General features: G+C 45.3%; 1 protein-coding gene across 1 annotated transcript in view; it reads right to left on the reverse strand.

Annotated features, from left to right (window-relative positions):
* Positions 1-26,818, reverse strand: part of RB1 (RB transcriptional corepressor 1) — a 286,072-nt gene that overhangs the window by 164,997 nt on the left and 94,257 nt on the right. Inside the window, exons 8-9 of the mRNA XM_068111807.2 lie at positions 12,308-12,390; positions 6,103-6,284 (exon numbers count right to left, since the gene is read on the reverse strand). Of these exons, the coding sequence (XP_067967908.2) occupies positions 6,103-6,284; positions 12,308-12,390 (265 nt within the window). The remainder of the gene's footprint in view (positions 1-6,102; positions 6,285-12,307; positions 12,391-26,818) is intronic.

Consider the following 26,818-nt stretch of genomic DNA (forward strand, 5'->3'; position numbering starts at 1 on the left):
TCTGCGCCCTCCCATTGGCGGACGACTTCGCACGCCTCCTTGCGGAGTTCCCGGCCCTCACACGACCGACGTTTTCGGCCATCGCGGTGCGCCACGGCATCGAGCATCACATCCCCACTACGGGCCCGCCAGTGTACGCCCGGGCTCGCCGTCTCGACCCCGCCAAACACGCCATCGCCAAGGCCAAGTTCGCGGCGCTGGAGCGCCTCGGCATCGTGCGGTGCTCCGACAGCGTCTGGGCCTCGCTGCTGCACATCGTCCCGAAGCCGGGGGGCGGATGGCAGCCATGCGGCGACTATCGCCACCTCAACGACGCCACTACCCCCGACAGGTACCCCGTCCCGCACATCCAGGATTTTTCCGCCCGGTTGGCGGGGCGGACCATTTTTTCAAAAGTGGACCTGATTCGGGGGTACCACCAGGTGCCCGTCCGCCCGGCAGACATCCCAAAGACGGCCGTGATTACACCTTTCGGCCTCTTTGAATTCCTCCGGATGCCCTTCGGCCTCAAAAACGCGGAGCAGGCGTTCCAGCGCCTGATGGACGGCGTGCTGCGCGACTTGCCGTTCCTCTATACCTACCTGGACGACATTCTCGTCGCCAGCACGTCCAGAGCCGAGCACCTCCTCCACCTCCGGACGCTGTTCGGCCGCCTCAGCGAGCACGGATTGATCGTCAACCTGGCCAAATGTCACTTTGGTGTGGCGACGATCGACTTTTTGGGCCACCGCATCACCCGGACCGGCGCCGTGCCGCTGCCAGCCAAAGTCGAAGCCATCGCCGCTTTCCCGCTCCGTCAAGGCGCTGCAGGAGTTCCTCGGGATGGTGAACTTTTATCACCGCTTCGTGCCCCGAGCTGCGCAACTCATGCGGCCCTTGTATGCCGCCCTCCGCGGCCAGCCGGCAAAGCACGACGTCGTCTGGTCCACGGACATGGACGCTGCTTTCACCGGCGCGAAACGGGCCCTCACCAACGCCACGCTGCTGGCCCACCCGGTACCCCAGGCTCCCATCGCCCTCACCACGGACGCCTCCGACTACGCCGTGGGCGCGGTCCATGAACAATGGGTAAACGGGGCCTGGCAGCCGCTCGCATTCTTCAGCCGGCAACTCCTGCCCAACGAGTTAAAGTACAGCACCTTCGACCGCGAGCTCCTCGGGCTGTACCTGGCCGTCCGCCATTTTCGCCACCTCCTGGAGGTTCGCCCGTTCACGGCTTTTGTCGACCACAAGCCGTTGGTTTTCGCCATGGCCAAGGTCACGGAGCCGTGGTCGGCCCGCCAGCAGCGCCACCTCTCCGCCGTGTCGGAGTACACCACGGACATCCGGCACGTCGCCGGGAAGGACAACGCCGTGGCCGACTGCCTTTCTCGAGCCGGCACCAACGCCGTCCACCTCGGCGTCGACTTCACCCTCATGGCAGCGGACCAGGCCACCGACGGCACGGTGCAGGCGCTCCGGGTGGCGGACACGGGCCTCCGCTTGGCTGACATCCCCTTCGCGGACACAGTCCTGCTGTGCGACATCTCCCAAGGCCGACCTCGCCCCGTTGTGCCGGTCACCTGGAGGCGTCGCATTTTTGCTTCGCTCCACGGCCTCTCTCACCCGGGCCGGAAGGCGTCCCAGCGGCTGGTGGTGGCGCGTTTCGTCTGGCATGGGCTGCGACGGGACGTCCGCGACTGGGCCAATGCCTGCACACCCTGCCAGCGGGCCAAGGTCCACCGGCATACCCAGGCTCCGCTGGCTCCCTTCACCGTGCCCGAGCGACGGTTCGACCACGTCCACGTGGACCTGGTGGGTCCCCTTTCCCCATCGCAGGGGTTCACCCACCTGCTTACCATGGTGGACAGGACCACCAGGTGGCCGGAGGCCGTGCCCCTCACCTCCACCACCACCGCTGACATGGCCCAGGCGTTCATCGCCACCTGGGTCGCGCGTTTCGGCGCACCGGCGGACATCTCGTCAGACCGCGGCCCACAGTTCACGTCCGAACTATGGGGCGCGATCGCCCGCACGTTGGGCGTTACCCTACACTGCACCACGGCTTACCACCCCCAGGCCAACGGGTTGTGCGAGCGGTTCCACCGCTCCATGAAGGCCGCACTCATGGCCGGCCTCCAGGACGACGGCTGGGCCGACCGGCTCCCATGGGTCCTTTTGGGCCTATGCACGGCCCCCAAGGAGGACCTCCAGGCGTCCACCGCCGAGCTGGTGTACGGCCAGGCCCTCCGCGTACCGGGCGAGTTCATGCCCGACGCCACCAGCCCCTGGTCCGCCGCGCGCCAGTGCACGGACTTCCAGGAGGCCGCCCGACGTTTCGCCCCGGTGCCCACGTCCCGCCATGGCGACCCCCAATCCTACGTCCCCCCAGCACTCCGCTCGGCGGAGTACGTCTTCGTGCGCCACGACGCGCACCGGGGGCTGCTCCGACCACCATACGACGGACCCTTACGGGTCCTACGACGGGACAACAAGTCCTTCATCGTCAGCATCGGCGGCCGGGCGGACCGGATTTCGCTGGACCACCTCAAACCGGCCCACATGGACGTCGGCCAGCCACCACGGCTGGCTCTCCAACCGCGGCGCGGCCGCCCCCCGTCCACTGCACCCCCCCGTCCGACCACCCGCCACCACACCGGACCCCCCCCCCCCCCCCGCGACTGGCCAGGGGTCGTTTCGGGCGGGTCATCCGGACCCCCCTCAGGTTGACCTTCCTGGATCAAGTCCATTCTGGGGGGGGGGGGGCGTGTGTAGCGACCCATGGGTCCCCCAAGCGAGACCAGCAGCAGAATCTCCTTGCTCCAGCCGGTGACGTCACCGGCGGACAACCTCGGCGCCGGGGTGGCTGGTCACGTGACCACCAAAGCGTGCCGCGCGTGCGGTTATAATCCTTTGCACCTGTTGGTCACGTGACGACCGAAACACGCCTCGCCTGAGAGGCGTGGCTTTCGGTTTCGGTTTCGGTTATGCTTTCTGGTTTTGGATATATATGCAGCCCGATAAACGGGCTTTTCAGAGTTCCCGAGTTGGTTTTTACAATAAACATCTTCTCGGACGAGTTTGTGTCTTGCCCGTCACTTCGTCCGTCTCAAGCAAGAGCCCGGCTCTTCAATATCACCTTTATCTATCAATATTGTTGAAATGAAGATCAAATGGCTGTGTGTTGAAATATGTTGAAAAAGTCAAAACTTTACATGAGGGTGTACTTAGTTTTTCACGTGACTGTATATCACTTTTATGGTTTGGTTGAAAAGTAAAAAGTAAGGTGAAAATGATCATTACCATGCGCTCGCGAAGCGGAAAGCAGGGTTAAGCATTCAGTTACGTACGTGTGCCGTACATGTCAGCATTTTCAAAATTAATTTTCTCGGCCACCGTTGGTCCGATTGACATGACATTTTCACCATAGAAGGGCCTCCTCCTGTAGAATATTTTAATGCTATATACCATCACTGCAACACTCCACCGATCTGGGCTTTATGGCAGAGTGGCCAGACAGAAGCCTCTCCTCAATGAAAGACACATGAAAGCCCCTTTGGAGTTTGCAAAAAAGCACCAAAGCACTCTCAGACTGTGAGAAACAAGATTCTGTGGTCTGATGAAACCAAGATCGAACTGTTTGGCTTCCGTCTGGCCACTCTGCCATAAAGCCTTGATCGGTGGTGTGTTGCAGTGATGGTTATCCCTCCCATCTCCACACAGGATATCTGGAGCTCAGCCAGTGACCATCGGGTTCTTGGTCACCTCTCTTACCAAGGCCCTTCTCCCCCGATTGCTCAGTTTGGCCGGGCGGCCAGCTCTAGGAAGAGTCCCGGTTGTTCCAAACTTCTTCCATTTAAGAATTATGGAGGCCACTGTGCACTTGGGAACCTTCAATGCAGCAGAAATGTTTTTGTAGGCGTCCCCAGATCTGTGCCTCGACACAATCCTGTCTCTGAGCTCTGCAGGCAGTTCCTTCGACCTCATGGCTTGGTTTTTGCTCTGATATGCATTGTCAGCTGTGAAACCTTATATAGACAGGTGTGTGCCATTCCAAATCATGTCCAATCAATTGAATTTACCACAGGTGGACTCCAATCAAGGTGTAGAAACATCTCAAATATGATCAAGAGAAATGGGAGGCATCTGAGCTAAATTTCAAGTGTCATAGCAAAGGGTCTGAATACTTATGTAAATGTGATATTTCAGTTTTTCTTTTTAATAAATTTGCAAAACTTTCTAAAATACTGTTTTCTCTTTGTCATTATGGGGTATTGAGTGTAGATTGATGAGGGAAAAAATGAATTTAAACGATTTCAGCATAAGGCTGCAACATAACAAAATGTGAAAAAAGTGAAGGGGTCTGAATACTTTCTGAATGCACTGGATACATATATATATATATATATATATATATATATATATATATATATATATATATATATATACATTTACATATATATGTTGGACTTGGGCATCATCATCATGCTTGCATGGGCGATAATGGAAGAACCTAAATCACAATAATGTGCCTGATTATCACGATTACTGCGATAATATTAAGTCGTTAACGCCTTAACAACCACATTGAATACAATAACAATCTCAATAAGAACAGACTGAATAGCCATACAGTTATATGTGTATTCTTGGGGGAAATGCCGGGGGCATAGAAAAGGCCCTTTTATATGGTATGTGCCATGTGGCAAAGTATAGAAAAGAAGGGACATTCCGTAGCTTGTAGAAAATGCCAAACAATAGAAAATAAGGGACATTCAAAAAATCCTGTGTGCATGCTGGACTACCCTTGTGTTCTTACGAGGAACCAAGTAATGCTCTAGAAAGGTTTATATAAAGGAACGCCAATTTGATTCATACAGCTGCATGAAGAAGTAAATGTGCTGTCAACCCCGCTATTTGCGGTTCCCCTATTCACAGGTTCCGCTTATTTGCGGGTGATAAAATATGACCTGTTTGTTTATTCACGGAAAAGTGTCCTGTGAAATCGTGATTTTTTTTTCTGTTCGCAGCCGTGTTCCGCGAATTCGCGGAGTTTTTTTATTTTATTCGCGGAGTTTTTTTTCTTATTCGCGCCCATGTTCCATGTTGCCTCACCATTCGCAGTTTGGTCTTCTCTATTCACGGATTTTCGCGACTAAGGAACCTATCCCCCCTTTTTCCATCGAAGCAATGCCCTGCTATTCGCGGTTTGACGGATTTTCAAGGAACGTATCCCCCGCGAATAGCGGGGTCCGAGGGTATTTTATTTGCCACATGTAGGGTGCCCTTTTTATGAACTTTTCTAGAGCATTACTTGGCTCCTCCTAAGAAGACAATGGTAATCCAGCATGCACATGAGATTTTTTGAAATTCCCATATTTTCTATTTGGCATTTTCTATAAGCAATGGAATGCCCCTTCTTTTCTATAGTTTGCCACATGGCACATACCATATAAAGGGGCCTTTTATATGCCCCTGGCATTTTTTCCAAGAATGTCCCTTCTCTTCTATAGTTTGCCACATGCCACATTCCATATAAAGGGGCCTTTTCTATGCCCCTGGCATTTTACCCAAGATATATACAAAGTTTCGTCAAAATCTCATCACTGGTTCACAAGTTAGCTCGGTAACAGAATTTTTTTTACCTCAAGAGACCTTTGACCTCTTGACCCCAAAATCGAATCAGTTCATCTTGACATCACATACCTCTACCAAGTTTGACTTCAGCCGTTCTTAAGTTATCGATCCCTTCAGCTGTTGTACAGTTATAGCGGTAACGAAAACTTATCATGGACGGACAGCTGGACGGAGAACCCGAAAACATAACGCCTCCGGCACTTCATCAGCGGAGGCATAAAAAAAGGAAAGAAAAAGTATTTTCTCATAAGGACAACTTATGGCTGGAGAATGCTAGTTTTGTCTCTACATTTATTCAGGCTCTTCACTATAAAGATCGACATTAAATTATGCATCTTTTTCACGATACAGCAAATATTCGTGTGAAACACTCGCGTTAACACACAATAAACTAACAAGCATGATAACCGATCACTATATGATGATCCCAATGCACTCTTCTGATACAAAAGTTGCAGTTAAATTCAACATTACAGCCCAACTCACAGTGATCCAGGCGAGAGAGTCGAGTATGGAGTGCTCACAGCGCTGGAGATGTTGTACAACTGCCCCGGGGAGAGCAGGTTCAGCCCTCACAAAGCTCTCTAGCACCTTGTAGAAATCGTATGGTGTGAGTTTGAGTACTTCCAACACCCAGGGAAATAAAATGCTCTCCAAACTGTAATTGGCTGAGAATGGTAGTGATTGGAAAAAAGGGGCGGGAGGGGGGAGGACATTGAAAATATCAGCTGGCCTGTAAAGCTTTCACATCCGAACCCATGATGAATGAAAGCTCAGTGTATTGTATTTGTCTCAGTGTAAATACTTAATCTACCCATTTACTTAATTTGTTTATGTAACATTGAGTTACAAGTGGGCAAACATACATACAAGGATAATTTTGCAAGGGTGCCGGCCTATTGGCCCAAGAGTGCCAGCCTCTTGGCTTGCTGCATTTTTGAAAGATACAATTGGATATTTTAGATGCCCAAATGGGTGTGAACAAGAAAGTTGGTTTTAGGTCCATGAGTTACACAAGTTTAGGCTCAAGCTAAACACTTTTTAGAATGCAGAAATTCCAGAGTTCAAACCAAAAGCTTATTGAGTCAGAGATGAGCAAGGTACTTAAAGTGACGTTGCCAATCATGAAAAATGAGGAAGGTAGCACAGATATATGATTTTCATCACACATAATCCAGTGTATATCGAGTGTCGACCACCAAGAACAGTGGAGGAAGCAGTCGGACCTCGACATTTGCTGTCCCAACATTCGCGGGTTCCACGTATTCATGGTTCATAACATGTGACCTGCTTCTACATACGCGCTTCGTGTATCGCGCTTAAAAAAGAAAAAAATCATATATATATATATATATATATATATATATATATATATATATATATATATATATATATATATATATATATATATATAACACGTCAGGACTGGTCTCCGATATCCACCACCACTGATATTAATTCAGCTTGGGAATTCTTCCAGAAAAGCTGCTCTCTTATGCACACATTAATCCCATATCGTCTTCAGTTATCTTACCCATCTTTGGTACTCTGTATCCTGTGGTGAGGCAGTTGCTTTAAAACAACTTGCATTCTCCTCGTGGAAGACAAATCCAACTGAAGACAACTTCAGATCATTCCACAAAGCTCGCAACAAGTGTGTATATTCTGGAGAGCCAGAAAACAACCTCTGTCCAATCTCAAGAATGAGTTTTTAAACTTGTATCCCTCCTATAAAACCTGGTGGAGCCTTGTCAAGACTTACACCCTCTGTCCTCTGCGTGCTTTATCCCCCCCCCCCCTCAGGTATCTGCAGGACACACACAGTCCAGGAGCAACCCCCTGCATTGTGAAACTGCCCAAATCCAGAACCACTGCTCACCTCAATTTATTTATTCCTCTTTTCCCCACCTATGGAACCACCTTCCATGCACTCTTCAATCTCATTCTTCCCTCCAGGTCTTCAAAACAGCTGTTCACCACCATCTCTTATCTTCCCCCATCCAAAACCTTGATCTTTTCTACCCCCGCTAATTTCACCCCAAATCCACTTTTTTGAAATACCAACTTTTGTCCTGGAAGTCTTTGGTGTCCTTGTGTTTTATACTTCTCCCCCCCACCCCCCCTTCCCACGCCTCCTCCCCCCAAGCCCTCTCCCTCCCACACATCTCCCTGCTCTCAAATGTTGTTTGTGTGCTTCCCCTTCTCTCCCCATCTTGTCTTCCGCTCCCTCTTTTTATATAATTTGTTTGTCTGGTTGATTTGTTTGTGAAATAAATGTTAGCTCTTTCACGAGCCTCGATTCAGTATACAACAACAAAAACAAAAAAAAATAAAAAAAATGAAAATGTCAATGGGTGTGAATACTTTTACGTGTGTGGGGGTAGGTAACGAAATACCTTAGTCCAGATAGAATTGTGTAGGTTTAGAATGCTTAGATGACACGTAGAAGAAGCCCACCTTCATGTAACCAAGTAGGGAGGCCGTTAGGCCGAATGTCCGTGTAAGCGTTTGTGCGTCTCCATACAAGGGGTGGAGCTATGCTAATTAGGCAGGGCTTAAGAATAATCCCCAGTGTGTAATTGCCCTTGTGATGTTTCCCTTTATTCTTATAACACTCACTCGGCCAACCATGCAATTGGCGCATAATTACAACCACCATAATCGCCGATAGTACCCAGACATTACGATCCCGCCCAGCCAAACATTCTCGATGGGCGTCAAGAATGGCTGTGAGGTCACGCCCCGAATGAGGATTGGTTGAGGAGTCATGGGGTGATTGGAGCAAGCGTGACGTCAGAGGGAACCTTGAAGAACGGAGGAAGAAAAAGCAAACCTCCCACAATTTTCTCTCTCTCTGGTGCTGGCCGCGTGGCGGATGGTCGCATATTGCTCTCCCTCTGGCGGTTGCATTTTCCTGGCTCGTGTGCGCTTGTGAAAGAAAAGGCTGGGCAAGAGCGGTTCAGGATAGAGTCGGTATCGTAAGGGGAGCTTTGTGGAGCGTGTCACCACCGGAGGAGGAGGACGGGTTTCCGCCGCTTCACGGCTCAGGGTGCCGCGTGGCGATTCGCGCCATCCTGTGCGCTCCCTCGCGGAGAATCGGGGACCATCCGTGCTTGTCCTCGTTGGAGCAGGCTGAGTATCCGCCACCTCACCACACCATTCTCTTTTATTTTATTTCTCCCTGTGTCTGTATATGAGTCCGTATGGAGGGTCCCTCATTTAGGAATTTTAGTTTACCATGCATTCATTTTTATTGCCTGCATTATTTTCATTAAATCATTATTTATTGCATTTCTTTGCCATGCCTGTCTTGTACGTTTATTTGTTTGTGGGCTCGGGTAAACCCCCGTCGCGTCCGTCTGTGCAGGTAAGGACCTCGGTATCCCTCCCCCGCGCGTGCCAAATAAATAACACCGCCATATTTTGGGGTAAACGTCTCGGAGTTAAAGCTCGTTTTGGCCATCCGTCACCCTGAGGTCTTCACTACAGGGTAGACGTGACAATACTTTCTGAAAGCACTGGCTATTTGGGAAATCCGAGGATGGTTAAGATTGTTACAATGGAGGTGCCCACTTTCTCAGAGGAGATTGTCATTTCTCAATATTTAACTGTTTACTCCTTCCTCTGGTTCACTTCTTTTGTAAAAAATATCTAAAAACACATTTTCACGTTGTCATTATGAGGTATTTTGTATGGATCGGTGACAAAAAAATGTATATTTAGTCAATTTTAAATTAGGGATGTGTGAAACATGTGAAAAAGTCAAGAGTTCCACTCGAGGCGGAGTTTGGCTCCATCCTTCTTGATGTGCCACTCGAGGTGGCGTTTGGCAACAAAATATGAAAGAGTCAAGGGGTGTGGATACTTTCTGAGAGCACTGCACATTGAGGATTATCCAAATGAAGTGGAAACAACAGCAAACAAACTACCTATGCTAAGGAAAAATTGAAGGAGACCATTTTTACTTCACACACAAGAGGTGAAAACTGCTGTTAAGCAATTGATTCACTTTGTCTGTCCGTCTGACTACAAACGTCAGTTTATGATCGAGGAACATCTTAATTTCAATTGAGTTACACTACCGGTCAAAAGTTGTAGAACACCTCAATTTTTCCAGTTTTTATTGAAATTTAAGCAATTCAAGTCCAGTGAATAACCTGAAATGGTACAAAGGTAAGAAGTAAACTGCTTGAGGTTAAAAAAAACAGTTTAGGTTAGCAAAAACGGGAAAATAATGTAAATTGCACAGTTATATTGTAAAAAAGGCCTTCTTCAGGGAACCAGTAATGGGTTAACAACTTACAGCTGTTCTGCAGCAATGTAAGTAAATTAAGCCTTGAAAGTTGATGCAAACAATTCCTACAGGTGTCCCAACTTCTGCTGATTACTTGATTACAAACCCCCTGTCTGTATAAAAGCAGTATTGGAACAGACTGTTATTACACCCTCTGAAGCATTATTTGGACAATATTGCACTGCAGGAAGTAGTATATTGGAAACTGGAGGAAATCTGACAGGAAGACGTCTGGCAGACCCAAATCCACAACAGTATCAGAAGACAAGTTTCTGAGAGTCAACATCTTGCGTGATAGGCGGCTCACGGGACAACAGCTTCAAGCACAGCTTAACACTGGTCGAAGTAAGCAAGTCTCAGTTTCAACTGTGAAGAGAAGACTTCGAGCTGCAGGTTTGACAGGTCGAGTGGCAGTAAGAAAGCCATTGCTGAGATGGCAAAATAAGAAAAAGAGGCTTGCCTGGGCCATGAAGCACCGCCAGTGGACTACTGAAGACTGGCAGAAGGTCTTATGGACCGATGAATCAAAATTTGAAATCTTTGGTTCATCACGCAGGGTTTTTGTATGCCGTCGAGTAGGTGAAAGGATGGTTCCTCAGTGTGTGACACCAACTGTCAAACATGGAGGAGGAGGCATGATGGTCTGGGGCTCTTTTGCAGGATCCAGAGTCGGCGACTTGCACAGAGTGACTGGCACCCTGAACTAAAAGGGCTACCACAGCATTTTGCTGCGCCATGCAATACGCTCTGGTATACACCTAGTTGGTCAGGGGTTCATCCTACAACAAGATAATGACCCTAAACACACCTCCAGGCTATGTCAAAACTACCTTCGAGGAAAAGAACAAGACGGTAGGCTTCAAATCATGGAATGGCCAGCACAGTCTCCAGACTTGAACCCCATCGAGCTGGTTTGGATGAACTGGACAGAAGGGTGAAAGCAAAGCAACCTACAAGTGCAACACATTTGTGGGAACTTCTGCAACAGTGTTGGGAAGAACTTCCCAAACAATATTTGATTTCCATTGGAGAAAGAATGCCACGAGTGTGTTCGGCAGTTATATCTGCAAAAGGTGGCAACTTTGGTGAGTCAAAATTTTAAATTAAATTTTGTTAAACAAAATGATTCTATGATTTCTTTTTTTTATCTCCAATTGTTTATTTGTTCTATGCTTAATTTCAGAGTACATTGAGACATTAAACTGCGTAAATTTAAATAAAAACTGGAAAAATCGAGGTGTTCTCAAACTTTTGACTGGTAGTGTATACGCACTTGAACACTGTAGAACACAAATCACCTTGTTGGCATTCTAAAACCCTTTATTTAACAGTACTTGGGCAAAATATTATACACCATTTTACGTCATCTCGACCAGTCAAATATGCCGCTCATTCTCTCAGAAATGGGGAATAGTGAGATTCAGTCAAAATGGCGACTCAAAGGAAATATCGAACATGCTCAGAAACATAATGGGTAAGAGTTTAAGAGAACCTTCCCATGTCCCTTTTTCTCAAGACTACGTGGGTAAGGTAATCTATGTACATCTCGTATTTCTTTTGCAACTCTTTCATCCAATTCAATTTCCGTGACATGATGAACATGCTCAAGTAGTTAATGGAACTTCAGAACAGAACCAGTATAGTTTGTATTAATTGTGTATTAATTTTAACTGTATTAATTAATGTATTAATTAATTAATTATAAATATAGTATAATTATAATTATAATATAGTTTAATAATAATATAATAATAATAATAATATAATAATATAGTATAATAAATATATAGTATGATAATAATTATAATATAGTATAATTAATAATTATAATTATAGTAATAATTAATTGTGTATTAATTTAATTTTAACGCTGTGTATTAATTTTAACATCTCAGAGGAGCAACATCAGAGTCTTTCATCAAAATGGTCAAACAACAGTCACATGGTGTGGTGCAAGGAGCGGGTCTCAAAACCCGGTTAGTGCCTCAAAATGTGGGAACAGCTATTGTGGAGGCTTGAGTACAAATTCACATTGTTCAAGTATGATGACAGGATCTAAAGGAAGTGTAGAAGGATAACTATGGGCTCAAAAATAAGAATGATTACAAAATCATCCACAATAGTATTTTTGAAAGGTGTTTTGAAACCTTGCCTCAATTTCTTTTTTTAAATTAACGATCATCATTCAATTAGAAATACCAAGTGTTCATGTAAAAAAAAGAAAAAAAAAGAAATGACTGTCTGAAAAGCTAACTTTGTTTGCAGAAATCAAGATTATTTGAATGAGAACTTGTTAAAAAAAAAAATCAACATTTTATGTTGTTTTGACACATTTGACCAAAAATGAAATATCACATCCTTTCAAAGCAAAATAAGTATATGTAGTGTAGTACTGACAGCTCCTTCTATGAACGTAGAAGACGACCTCCAAAGCACAGGCATGAAGCGATGAATGAAACACAGGAAGATGCAGCAGTTTGCTGTAAACATACACATCACTTCACATTAACAACATAACTAAGTTGATTGGTCATGTCACATCATGCAATTGTAATGTCATTACAATGTTTTTTCTCAGTTATTTTTCTTTCACATTTGAAGGCAACTGTGTAATCCATATTGATCTGAAATCCTAACTATATTTAGCATGACACACACATTTATACATAAAAAAATAGGATTGTATAGGAATAGCATGGACCATGGATGCGTAGGAGACATCTCAATGTATTAAGTAGGGAAACTGGAGCTTAAGGTTGTTTATGCGTCTTCACACGGGAGGTGTAGAGGTGGTAAGTAGATGAGGGTTAAGGTTAGTTTTCCCCCATCTGTGATTGCTCCCTGTGGTTTTCCCTATGTTTTTACAATTACAACAAGGCCGGCAGTAAAAACACTTGTTACAACAACTACAACAACAATCGTCCCCTGCAAGCCTGAACATTCTCGATCGGTGAGTAAGCCACACCTTAATGACGCTCCCGCCAAGCAAAGCCAGCAGGCCATGCCCCAAAGTTCGTCATTGGTTGTGGAGATGGGGTAATCCAATGGCGCTCGGCCATTGGTCAGCGTGACGTCAATGTGACGTCAGAGCGAGAAGGTTCAAACAGGAAGAAAAAGACTCTCTCTCCCTCTCGGTCTGGCTTTCGTCTCGGGCGGTCGCCTTTATCTCTGGCTTTCAGCTGCGGCTGACTGGGGTGCACTCGTGAGGCGAACTTTTCAGGGCTTTGTGAACTTTTCGATGGTGAGGAAGGTGTGTTGTTGGACTGTGGTGCTTTTCCTGTTGTGTATTTGTGTCTGAGTGGGGACGTCTCAAAGTAGAATCTTAGTTTTATTTCACCACTTTCGTATTGCATTTACTTTCATTAAATCCCTACTGCTACATTTCATTTGTTGTCGTGTTTCTCTGTTCGTTTCACTTTTTTCCAGTTCATTCCAACAGTTAAGTTTCACTGTTTGACTCGCCATCAGTACAAGTTATAGTTCGTAGAAATTCGTAGAAAATGAAAAATAAAATCGAGCTTGCTCTTCGTCATCTTGTCCCGAATTTGAATGGCTCCCTTTCGGTGTGTGATGATCGTTATAAACACGTGTATTTAAACGTAAATCATTTATGGTTTTGAACAAGAACCATCGTGATCTTAACATTAAATTCACAATAAAACATGATAATTACAATTATCAAATGTTTGCACCAACACAGGTGTAAATGTGTTACATCTGTATCAGCATGGACACCTGTGAAGGGATTGTCCAGATAATCCATCAGATGCTAATTGAGCGTCTAATCAGAGTGCCCCGCTACCTGAAGGACAGGATTCTTTTCCTTCACCTGAAGGACAGGGATTACTTCCTTCACAAAATGCTCATCCAGCAGAGACAAATTACGCTGGTGATGGCTTCAGGTCTGTCACCCTGGAATAATGCACAGAAGCGGGTAATTGACACTAAATTAGAGAATCAAGTGTAACCTAAAAGGCCTCTTTCCAATTCGCAAGCTGTCAAAACACCTGTTAAACAATTACCTGAACCCATTCCCAGAGACTCATCTCACGAGCAGCCTTGTACTCTTGCTGTGAGTATAAATGAAAATGTTACACCGTGTGCCCAATGAACCTGAGGTCCCTCATGAAGTTGATGATACCCCCATGTTCAGTTGCCACAAACCGATTGTGATCTGGAGGTGGTTGTACCTGTAGCATCTTACTATAATTCACCAAATGTCCGTCCGTCCGTTCGAAGGTACCGCAAAAACGGCTCAACCGATCGCAACGATATTTTGGGTCCCCTAACACATAATTAACAACGTAACTCCTGGGAGCCCTTGGAGTAAAATAGGCTATGTTGTTTTTCCAATCTTTCCAAACACGATGGAATAATATTTACCGATATGAAGTGATGTGGCTTTTGTTGAAATTCTACGTACCAGGAGAGAGTAGATCGACTCCTGACGAACTCTTCCTATATAAACGTGCGGCTCCGAAGTAACATGGCAGCGTGTGCAAAGCGACTGAGAAACAGGTGTAGCGGCCGCTTCCGTGTTACAGATTCGGTGTGCACTCTTCACACATAAACGTGCGACTGAGAAAGACGTGTAGCGGCCGCTTCCGTTTTGCAGAATTCAATCTTTTTTCAAAATGGGCGCCATGTACTATTTAGATTTTGATGATTTGCGTGTGATATGATTTAACGGATGTTTATATGAATCGTTTGAAATAAAATAAAAAGCTTCAATTTCTGATATTTTCCCTTTTCATTTGGGCTTCCCAATTGAAGCCCTGCCCATAGGGTGGATACCGTTGCTAGTTTGATCAAATGGTTGATGAAGAACAGTGGGACCTTGTGGCAGATAGCATGGGATACGAGTCTGACAGAACATCCTCTGTTGTCTCGGCCTTAAGTGACACTAGCAGTGATATTCTTTCTCAAAACCTTGATGTTGATTCCTCAGTTTCTCCTGATGCCATTTATGCCTTCTTGCACAAACGTTTTCGGAGAAGGGGATCAGAATTAAAGACCACTTTCCAGTTCTAGAATATTTCATTCGTCTTGAATAATGATACAATGTTGCAGACCCTCAATGTCACCGGTTAAGAAAATTTCTCTAAGTCGCGCTCGGAGCGAACTCAAAGACCATGGCTATTGTTGTCCTGCCGATGACCCTTTATAAATGAAAATATGCATTGCTGGCCTACATATCAACGGTGGTCGCACATCTCTCCGTAGTGCAAGTTAAACAACTAATCAAGTGTAACAAGGTTGATATGTTGTTATTGCAAGAAACTCATTCTACCGAAGGTTCTTCAGCCGAGTGGGAATTGTTCCTTAAAGGGCATTGGTTCTTTAACAATCTATCAAGCCCAATTGCTGTGATAGCCATCTTTTTTCAGTAAACTCTTCCTTTAACTTTGGTTTCCTTTAAAGAATTGTGAAGGGATAATTAGCTTCCCTGACTTTCTCCGTTGGTCAGCAGCTTTTCACAATAGTCGATGTGTATGCACCAAGTACAAATTCTGAAAGATCTTCCTTTTTTGATTGTCTTGATTCATATCTTGAATCCCCTGATCACTTTCTATGTCTTGGAGGAGATTTTAAATGCACACTAACCCCCTCCCTTGATTGTAATGGAGCTGAAGCCACATGCAGCCAGTACAAGATCTCTCGTTCGCTCAATCTCAAGATTCAAGTTGACTGACATTTGGAGATTGCAACATCCGATTCAGCAACAATTTACTTGGTGTCGCTGCTCTAACAATTTAGTGTCCCTAGCTCGACTTGATAAATTGTATGTTTCCGATCATTTCCTCAACCCCACCTTCAACACCTCTATTCTCTCATCTGAGTTTTCCGATCACCACATCGTTACTATGCATTTGCAGTTGCCACTCATTAAGGTGGTGAGCCATTATTGGAAGTTCAACAGAACACTTCTTCAAAATGAATCCTTTGCTACTTCTTTGAAGACTCTTTGGGCTCATTACATTGGAGTGTATCAGTTATCTTGTTTATTTCAGTGGTTGGACAATGCTAAAGCTCAAATTGGAGTTTTTTTTTTGTCAAAAAATTTCATGACAGTATTCGGGCTCATGATGTAAATATAGATCTCGTGAAGACACAAATTCTTCACTTGCAAAACAAAGTGTCCTCGTCTAATAATAATGGGCAGCGGCAGATGTTGGATGAAAAGAAAGCCCTTTTGAACGAATTATTGGCTGAACGTGCAAAGGCTGCACTCCTTCAGATGAGAATGACTCATTTGCAAGAAGGTGGTTATTCTGCTGATGGAAGGATTTTGAAAGATCCAAGTGAAATTAAACTTGCTGTTTTCTATGTCTTGAGATCACTTGCAAGTCGTGCAAGAAAGCGACCATCTTGCAAGATGGTCGCTTTCTATGTGAGGTCGCTTGCAAGAATTTCTTTTCTCACCTCTATTCTTCAAAGCACACTTCCCCAGGCCATATACTCGTACATTCATTTACTGCTTCATTGCCTTCACTTACTGAGGCCCATAATTTGACTGGTGAAGGTGAAATAACGTTGGATGAACTTACTAGTGTTTTAAAAACCTTGCCCACCAACAGGGCACCTGGTTTAGACCGGTTGCCAGTGGAATTCTACAGCAGTTTCTGGGATCTGCTGGGACTTTTTTTTATCACATTTCGAGAAAGCATACAAACTGGTGAACTTCCCCTGAACTGCAGTCGTGCCATCCTTTAATTAATTCTTTAAAAAAAGAAAAAAATCTTCAACTTGTTGAGAACTGGTGCCCGATCTCTCTACTTTGTGATGATTACAAAACCCTGTCCAAGCTTCTCACCAATCGCTTAAAGACTTTAATTGGACACATCGTATCTCCTGACCAGTCGTATTATATTCCCGGCAGATCAATATTTAACAATATATTTCCTGTTCGTGATTTGATTTGTCGTTGTCAGAATGTTAATACTGGGCTAATCTTTCTACAGAGTGGCCACAAAGTCCCTATGCATAATAGTATGTCCTCTGTTACTCATTTGTTTTCCAGGTATGGCATCAGCATGATGGACACCAGTGAATACACGATAGAAGAGAGACTGATTACTTGTGTTTGGGTTCATGACCGCGCATGAGAAGGAGCAAGTTTTGAAGACATAAGGACAAGATATTTCAGAGGTTCGATAAACCAGGTCCTACGCGCGACACGATGCGGGCATGGGAGAAGGCTTTTTCAACAGGGAGTGTCCTTGATTTAAAGCGTTCTGGTCGTCCAGCATCACATCAACGCGATGTGGACATTATTGAAGTGTCCTGCTCAAGATCACCACTGAAATCATCTCGAAAAATATCTTCTGAGTTAGGCATTCCATGCTCGACAAGCCAAAAAATAATGAAAAAGGATCTGGGTTTGAAGCCATTTAAGCCTGGATGTATTAATGAGCTTTCGGATAGAGACTTGGCCACTCGGGAGGTTGCTTGCAGGGCTCTTCTGCAGCGATTTCCCACCATTAAATCAAGCAAAGCATATTTTTTCAGATGAGTGTGCTATTTACGTCAGCAATCGATCCAGGAATGTTTATTTTTGGTGCAAAGAAAATCCTCATTCTTATGAGGAAATTGAACAGCATCCTCGTGTCATGATGTGGGCAGCAATTTCAGAAGATCACTTGATAGGGCCATATTTTTTCAATACAAGTGTCAATCACACTGATTATTTGAACATGCTTCAGACGTGGTTTGTTCCACAACTGCGTGAGAGAGGTCTCGAGGCAACAACTATCCTGCAACAAGATGGTGCACCAGCACATTATGCTCTTGCAGTTAGAGAATATCTCGAGGACAAATTCAGTGGGCGATGGATCTGAGATAGTGTGGCCTCCTCAAAGTCTGGACTTAACGTGTGACAACTCGCTTTGGGGCATTGTGAAAGAGGAAATGTCTCATCTCCACCTAACAACAGTTGGAGACCTCAAAACTGCTGTCAGGGGCTGCTTTTATGACATCCAACCCTCAACATGGAAGATGTCCATTAGAACATGGAGAAATATTCCAATTTGTGTGGAGAATAGAGGGGAGCATACAGATAAATTCTAACTAAATTCTAACTGCGTTCATAAGGACTTTGTGGCCACTCTGTGGATCAGGAAAAGGCCTTTGATCGTGTTGACCATTCATATTTATTTGAAGTTTTGAAGATGTTTGGGTTTGGTTCTTTCTTTATTTCTTGCATTAAATTGCTGTATCACAATAATTTCAGTTTCGTGAACATCAATAACAGTTTGTGTTCGCCCATTCCTGTTCAGCAAGGTATTAAACAAGGTTCCCCTCTCTCTCTCTCTCTGGGTGTCTGTATTCCCTTTCCATTGAACCCTTGCTGATTCATGTATGCTACAAGCTTTCTTGGTGGTACCTCTTGTCTGGACTTAACATCCTGTTAAGGTGCTTGCATGTGTGACTGTTAACACACAGTCTGACATTGCTACCCCCACAAGTGTTCTACATGAATTTAATCTGGCATCTTCTGCGACTGTCAATTGGAGTAAGAGTAATGCCTTGTGTCTTGGTCTTTCCAGTTTATTTGTCCCACCTTCTCTGCCTCATGCTTTGCAGTGGAGGTATGATGGTGTGAAGCATCTTGGTGTGTTTCTTGGGAATGAGACCTTCTCCTTAAAGAACTTGAATCAACTGGTTGATCAAATCTCTCACACCCTTAATCGTTGGAAAAGATTGTCCAGCCTCCTGTCTTTAGGGGTCGGGTGCTGATAATTAAAAACTTGGCTGCTTCCAAACTCTGGCATCGGATGGCTATCTTACAACCTCCCAAATCACTAATCATTAATTTGCAGCGAATCCTTGTGAATTTTTTCTGGAATGGCATGCACCGGCTTTGAGCAGATTTTCTAAGTGTCCCACAAGAAAAAGGCGGTCAAGGACTCGTGGACATTACCAGTAGAATACTGGCTTTGCGGCTGACCACCATGCATCAACTTCTGTACAGGGAAGGCTCTTTACAGCCCCTGGCTTCTTGCTTGTTGCAGCAAGCTGGTAAGCTCAGGTGTGGCCCTGAGCTCTTTCCATTTGATCTGCAGTGAATAAACATCGCCTAGCTGCCATCCTTTTATCAACATCGCGTGAGTGCCAGTTAGTGTCTCCTTCCAGTACGAAAGATGATGATGATAATGATGATGATGATGATGATGACTATGGCGATGCATAGGGCTGCCGAAGCAGTTTCCTTGGTTATTGGGCACAATCCTGGATGGGTCGCCACTCCGACGCAGGATACATGTCATGACTGCCAAAGTAGATCCCTCATTCAATCCTTAATCGAACCTTGTTTCTTCGTTGTGAGGAAGGTGTATCGATACACCTTCGTCACTTGTCAGAGACTTTGTTAATCATACTTACTCTGGATGGCAGACCTCTAACCAGATTTTGGAAGTTTGCAATGTTACCTCAGTTCAGTTAATTAGACAACTTCTACATTCAATTGTTAAAGTGTTCAACTCTTTTAATTTATCGTGGCCTCTATTGCATGATGTTGAAGATGCAAGTACAATGCACCCTGACCTTCCTGATTTTTGTTTCCACAAAGCCTCTACAAGCCTGTACAAAGGCTGCTCCATACGTGCAATGTCTTAATGTTATTTCTGCCAACCCCATTAGCACACTGACCACCCACTGGAAAGAGCTTTTGCCTGCAGGGGTTCCATCATCTCCTACCTGGTCCTCTATGTATACGTCACCTGTATCTAAACGTGTCGGAGACGTGCACACTATTCCTTGCCTTCCAACGTGTTTCTCAAAAGACTGAACCCCGTGTCATCTGATGAATGTCCTTTTTGCAGTCACCCCGAGGACCTTTTCCATGCTTATGTTGGATGCCAAAGGCTGGCTCTGCTTTTTCAACTCTTGAAAGCTATTTTCCAGAAATTTGGTTTTTGTTTTTCTTTCCATTATTTTGTGTACTGTATCTGACAAGAATGTCGGATTTCAAATTGTAAATTTCCTGCTCGGCGAAGCGAAACTCGTGATATATGCATTACGTGGGAGAGAATGGTTTCACAAGTTAGTTCACAAGAATGCAGTGCTTTGTTATCCTTTAAAGGCACTGTGTTATCCTTTAAAGGCATTGTGTTATCCTTCAAAGGTTGTGCGCGTATTGGTCGCTCAACACTAGTTTGTTAAGTGATAAAAAAAATTTAAAGGCACCTTTCGAGCTGTGTGGGGAACAATTCAGTCCTCTAAGCTTGAGCATACCAACCTTCGCATATGGTGGGACCTTGCGAAGTGCCAAGTTAAATAGTTTTGTCAACAGTATAGCCTGTATACTGTTATGTCGGTTGGGTAGGGGCATATATAGATTTAGGTAAATCTGCATAGGTAGGTGCCTGACTGTCGTGATAGAGAATCTCGATGTAATAAGTTCTGTTAGCCCGATTTGTCAGATTAAGTGTATACCTGTGATCATACGAGGATGATCGGGTGATCGGTAGAATAGGGATTAGGCGAACTCCCCAGTATGTGAAACCTGTGATCATCCCGGTGTCCCGTATGGCAACGCACTCTTATACATTAGTTAGCCCCAATAGTGCACCACATTAATTAAATCCCCCCTTACAACGACTTACGGAAGAACAGACCGGAAGCGGCCGCGTACAACGCCGGCATGAACGCAAACATCGCACAGGCAGCCCGAGAGCCACACCCAGGAGAACTCGTGATTGACAGGAGGGAAGGGGCGAGTTGGAGGCAGGTCGCTGATTGGAGGGTAGGGAAGATGAAGGACGTGCCACACTGATTGGCCACCGACAATGACGTGTCACACGATGACGTAACACCAAAGGGCGAGACGCTCGGCCAATCAGTGCGGAGAGTGCAAACGAACTACCAACAAGCGACGCGCTGATTGGAGGAAAAACACCAGGACGTGAGGAAGGCGCGAAAGGGCAGAAGGAAACGACGAACTGATTGGGAGAGAGAGAGACCTGATGTCAGAGACCGAGCAGTAAAACCTCACTGACCGGCATTTTCGTCTCTTCCCTTGGCCCTCTTGCTCTGGACTATCCGTTTGCATTGGTTCTTCTCATTTTGGCTTTCTTCCTGCTTGGACCTCTTCCCTGTTTGCCTTTTGTTACCGGTTGGAGTTTCGCTTGGTGGACGTTGGAGAGACGGTGGGGCGCCGACGATCATCCTCTCTGGGTGCCCGCGTGCAAGTGCTGTGCTGTGTGGCGTTGGACGGACCGTGCAGCGAGGCCGGTGTTTGCGCCAACACCCGAGTGGTCCACGCCCGCCGGAGCTGTGGTCGGATGACGAGCTCGGAAGCTGACTCGACAGATAAGCTCGCACACACAAACACGACGTTTTATTTTATTCATTCTCCCATTTGTTGTGTAGTTTGAAGTCCATGTGTAAGAGCGCTCACTGGGGGGTTTAGTTATTACCGGCACATTCTTTTCCTGTCCCGATATTTATTAAATAAACCCTTGTATTATTTTCCGGAACAACTTTAATTCCGTTTTCGTTTGTGAGTTACTTTTCGCAGGTTGAAGATTGCGTGGGGCCGTGAAGGTAAGCGGCATTCTCCCACAAACCCCCCTGCTCGCATATGATCCGCCATTGAATTGGAAACGCCTCATTAAGCTTGATTGCTATCCGTGGACGCTCTGTCTTAATAGAGTCGTCCACAGGACAATACTATTAAAAGGCAAAGTCTCTCAATTTAATCATTAAAGGCTGAGATTGCAGCATTGGAACAGAGGCTTAATGGGGCTGGAAGAGACTCTGGATGTGATCGGTTATTATGGACGAAAATGGCGTTACTGACCAAAATGGTGCGGCAGTGGGCAATGGGTACTTTGGTACGTATGAGGATGAGTTATTTGATCCTGGATATGCCAAATGAGGAATTATTTAGCTTGGAGAACTCTATTAAAAACTCTGCAAATTCATAAGCTCTGTGCTGCTAATGGGTTGACGGTTACCTTCAAACAGGAGATTAAGGCACCGTTGAAAGTTTTTATGGTGTAGCCCATTGGGCATAGCCGTCTAGAACAGTGTTTGTCCGTCTGTATGTATATCCCCTCAAAGGTATACCAATCAGAGCTGAGGATCTGATCACATGACAGGGTGATGTGATTATGTCTGATGTCATTAGGGTGGTACGGCGGCTGACTCTCCACACACCTCCCTTTTGATTTATATGCCATTCATGCCGAACTTATCGTCGAACCTGTCATATATCACAATCGACATGCTCTACCTTTATGTTTTTCATTCAGTGTGAAACACAAACAAACCGATTGTTAAAATTACCATCACATATCAAAAGCATCGGCATTACGTCTCTTCCAACAAAATGGTACGTGTCCAACCCTTGTGGGGTATAATCTACATTACAGTTGATCTTCCCTCAGTTCTGTAAGTAAAACATACCTCACGGATGTCTGGATTCATCTAAATTTGTTTAATGTTACTAGTACACCCGCACACTACGGGAGCGGCAAGAAGGGTTATTCCTCTGTGAGGTATATAGATTACAGTCGATCTATGGTCGGGTCTCAAGAACATTGGGTGTGTGTTCATTTACCAAGTTTCTTGTCGAGAGATCGCCAAGTGGTTTAAGCATTCGAGCAAGCATTGCATTCAAAACCGTTAAAGAACGGCTGGCTTGGCAAGCGCAAGCTAGCTGCTTGGTAAATGAGCACACCCTGGTCTTCCTCCCTTTCAGTTAAGTATCAAACAACATGAGTGAGTTTCAAAAGTTCGCTACGAAAAATGCCACGGTAGCGGCAGAAAGGGCCATGTTATTAACCCAACAATTGTGGGTTATATAGAGTACAATACATCTTCGCTCAGTTCTGTAAGTAAACCTTACTTCACGGATGTCGGGATTCCTCCAAATTTCTTCATTTAGTGTTATAAAGAGCATTAGCGACTGTTTAAAAAGCTAAGCATACGTGTTTGTGGTTTATGAAATTTTTACTTCCTGTAGAAGTCGTTGCTCCCACAGAAACGCCATTATAACGATAAGCTATTTAAACACGTTATCGCTGCAGGAAAAACGCCTTGGGGGAAGTGGGACATTATTACCTTCGCAAAAGCGGAAGGTTATGTTTTGATCGCTGTGTATTTATTTGTATGTCTGTGTGTGTGTGTGTATGTTATTCGCATAACTCAAAAAGTATTCAACCGAATTGCATGAAATTTGGTGGGATGATTGGTTATTATACGGGACACATTTGATTAGATTTTGGGAGCAATCGGGTCAAAGGTCAAGGTCACGAAAAGGTCAAAATCGTATTTTTACCAAGTACAGAACAGTAGCTGCGGCGAAGGTATGCGCTCTACCGAGTGCCCGTTCTAGTTAGCATTAATATTGTTTTGTAATAACATTAACAATATGCGATTAGCATTAATTTTGTTATTTCAAGCGTCTTTGGAAAAACGCCACAATAAATCTTCTTCTTTGGACAAACGCCACGATAAAGCTAATTTAACATTGATATATATACACCTCAACACGCAACGCCATTGACGGCAATGGCGGGGAAAACCCGCTCGGGGGAGAAAACCCCTTGGGGAGGGGGGCAAATGAATGCACTACAACCTTCATTATCTAACCCTTGGTCATCCTGTCAAGTTTGGTTGAGATTGGAATGTATTGGCGTCAAAAATTCATCAGACAGACAGACACGAAATGACGTATTTTAGTAGACGATAAACAACATTAGTGACCGTTTAAAAAGCTAATCATGTGTGTTTGTGGTTTATAATATTTTACAAGCCTGGCTACGCCGCTGTTAGCCTTTCGGTCTTGTTTACTCTAACTTGTATTCTTTCCAAAGTATCAGTCGTGAGATGATACAGGAGCTGATTGCTGGGCTCTCCAAAGTCTAGGTGAACAAGCAACACACACTGGACTCGTTAATTTCGGCGGATGACTTGAAGCATCTACACAAGGCTTGAACTATGGAAAAGCCTCAGGGATTGACAGGCTTTATTTAAACTTTATTGGAGAGATTTATAAGGCCTTTTGGAATCTTGTGGGACCTGATCTGCTTGAAGTCCTTGACGAAAGCCTTCATGTTGGAGAACTTCCTTTGTTCTGTAGAAGGGCAGTCATATGCCTGTTGCTGAAGGCTGGGAACGCTCTACTCATTGAGAACTGGTGACCTGTCTCCATACTGTGCACCGACTAAAAGATTTTGTCTAACTGGTAAACTGGCTGGAAGATGTAAAAAGCTCTGTCGTACATCCGGATCAGACCTATTGATCCCCTGACGGTCCATTCATGATAATCCGTTTCTGGAAAGAGATATTATTTCCTGTAATAAGTACTTATGTACAGTCGTGGCTAAAAATATTGGCACCTTTGCACTTTTTACAAATAATTCACTATTTATTCCAGAAAATTGTTGAAATAAAAAAATATTTTAGGATCCACATATGTATTTCTTTCGTTTGCAGTGGAACAAAACAAAAAAAAGCTGAAAACATGACTAAATCTTAGCTCATTCCACACAGAAATCCTAAAATGGGCAGGACAATATTATTGGGACCTTTTAGAAGTTGTTAGAAATAATTACATTTCAAGCAGGTGATTCTCCTATACTTTGGAAGTGAATTCACCCTCAACCAGTTTGAATAGAGAAAAGGAGTCATTTTGCTGTTTTGTGTCACTGTGTGTACCGCAATGAGCATTGAGAAAAGAAAGAAAACCAGAGAATTGTCTGAGGTCAGACACAAGATTGTAGCCAAGCATGGACAATCTCAAGGCTGCAAGTCCATCTCCAGAGCCCTTCATATCCCTGTGTCCACCGTATACAATGTTACCAGGAAGTTTAAGGCCCATGGCACTGTAACCAACCTCGCCGGACGTGGCCACAAGAGAAAACTTGATCGTATATTGCAGCAAAGGATTGTTCAAATGATGGAGAAAGCACCTCGATCAACTGCCAAACAGATTCAAGCTGACCTTCAGCCACAAGGTACGACAGTTTAAATTCGCACCATCCGTCGCCAACTCAATGAAAGGGGGTTCTATGGTAGGAGACCCAGGAGGACCCCACTGCTGAGAAAGCCCGACTGGAGTTTTCCAAAACACACCTGAACAAGCCAAAATCCTTCTGAGAGAGAATGTTACGTGGACAGATGCGACCAAATTTGAGCTTTTTGGTAAAGCACAATCTCTCCTATCTGTCATCTCTCTTATCTCTCTGAGAACGTTATGTGGACAGCACCGAACTCTCTTATCTGTCTCCCTCTTCCAAATCCTGGTGGCGTCTGGTCAAATCTGTTTCTGGTGTTTGTTCCCCCTCCATCCCCTCCCTCACCTCAAACGGCTGACTCCGCACGTGAAAAAGCTGAATGCCTCAACTCTGTGTTTGCCTCTAAATCTTGTGTCCCAAACCCATCCCTCTCTGTACCCACCGTACCCAGTCATACCCAGCTGCTCCTGGACTCTGTGTCCTTTCCTCCTGACAAGGTGGAAAAGTTTCTGTCAACCCTCATCTCTGATTCTGCAACTGGTCCTGACGGCATCAGCCCACGGGTCCTAAAATCATGTTCTTCTGCTCTTTCACTCCCTCTTTCTGTTCTTTTCACCCTCTCTTTTGCTCAAGGTCATCTGCCATCTGCTTGGAAATCAGCCAACATCACCGCTTTGCACAAAAAAGGTGCAAAAACAGATCCCAGCAACTACAGACCAATCAGCCTTCTCCCAATTATCAGCAAAGTCATGGAATCCATCATTGCTTCAGATATGAAATCTTTCCTCTTCTCCAATGGCTTGATCTCTGATCATCAATTTGGTTTCAGACCTGGTCACTCTACTCTGGACATGCTGCTTCTGCTTTCTCAACAATGGATGGAGGTCCTCAACGCCAAACAGGAAATTAGAGCTGTCTCAGTGTCTCCCTTGACATTTCACGTGCCTTCGATACGGTCTGGCACCCTGCTCTGCTCACCAAGCTCTCCTCCTTTGGTATCCATGGAAATCTCCACGCATGGCTGGCGGACCTCCTCTCTGGTCGTAGTCAACATGTGGCCCTGAATGGTTTTCTCTCATCTCCTCTTCCTGTTCAGGCTGGAGTTCCCCAAGGTAGTGTTCTGGGCCCTGTGCTTTTTCTGGTCTTCATCAATGATCTCTCTGACTCTCTTGAAAATCCTCTCTATCTCTTTGCTGATGACTCTACTCTCTGTTGCTCCATTCCTCATCCCTGAGATCGGCAGTCTGCAGCCTCCTCACTCTCTGCAGACCTGGACAAAATCACAGACTGGGCAAACAAATGGAACATGTTTTTCAATCCTGATAAATCTCACACTCTTACGATGTCTCTCCGAAAAGACCGACTGGAAAACCCTCCCATCCACTTTCTGAATAATCCTCTCCAAGAAGTTCTGTCACTCAAGCTTTTGGGTCTCACTATTTGCCATGATCTTTCCTGGGAAAACCACATTTCAAATCTGGCCTCCAAAGCCAGTCGCCGACTGGGCATCCTCCGTCTTGCGAAGGCCTTCCTTGGCACACCTGAGCTCCTCACCACATACAAGGCTTTCATCCGCAGCTCTATGGAATACTGCTCTCCCCTCTGGTCTGGTGCTCCTGCCTCACACCTAGCCCGTCTTCACACTGTTGAAACCAAAGCGTTCAGAATCATTGGAATCTCGCGCGATGAAGCTAACTCCAAGGGCCTTTCACTCACTCACCGCAGGCAGGTTGGTGGTCTTTCCGTCTTCTACCGACTCCTCTCTGGCCTTGCCCCCCCAGCCCTCTCTGGGCTCTGTCCCCCAAATATTCCTACAGGTCTCACAAGATCTGCCTGCAACCCTCTTATGGTTAAACTGCCAAAATCAAGACTTTCTGCTCACCTTCACTCCTTCATTCCTCTTTTCTCCCGCCTCTGGAACAAACTCCCTCACTCTCTTCAATCC

The sequence above is a fragment of the Myxine glutinosa genome, chromosome 4 (assembly GCF_964187855.1).
Source record: "Myxine glutinosa chromosome 4, kmMyxGlut1.1, whole genome shotgun sequence".
Taxonomy (NCBI): Eukaryota; Metazoa; Chordata; class Myxini; order Myxiniformes; family Myxinidae; genus Myxine; species Myxine glutinosa.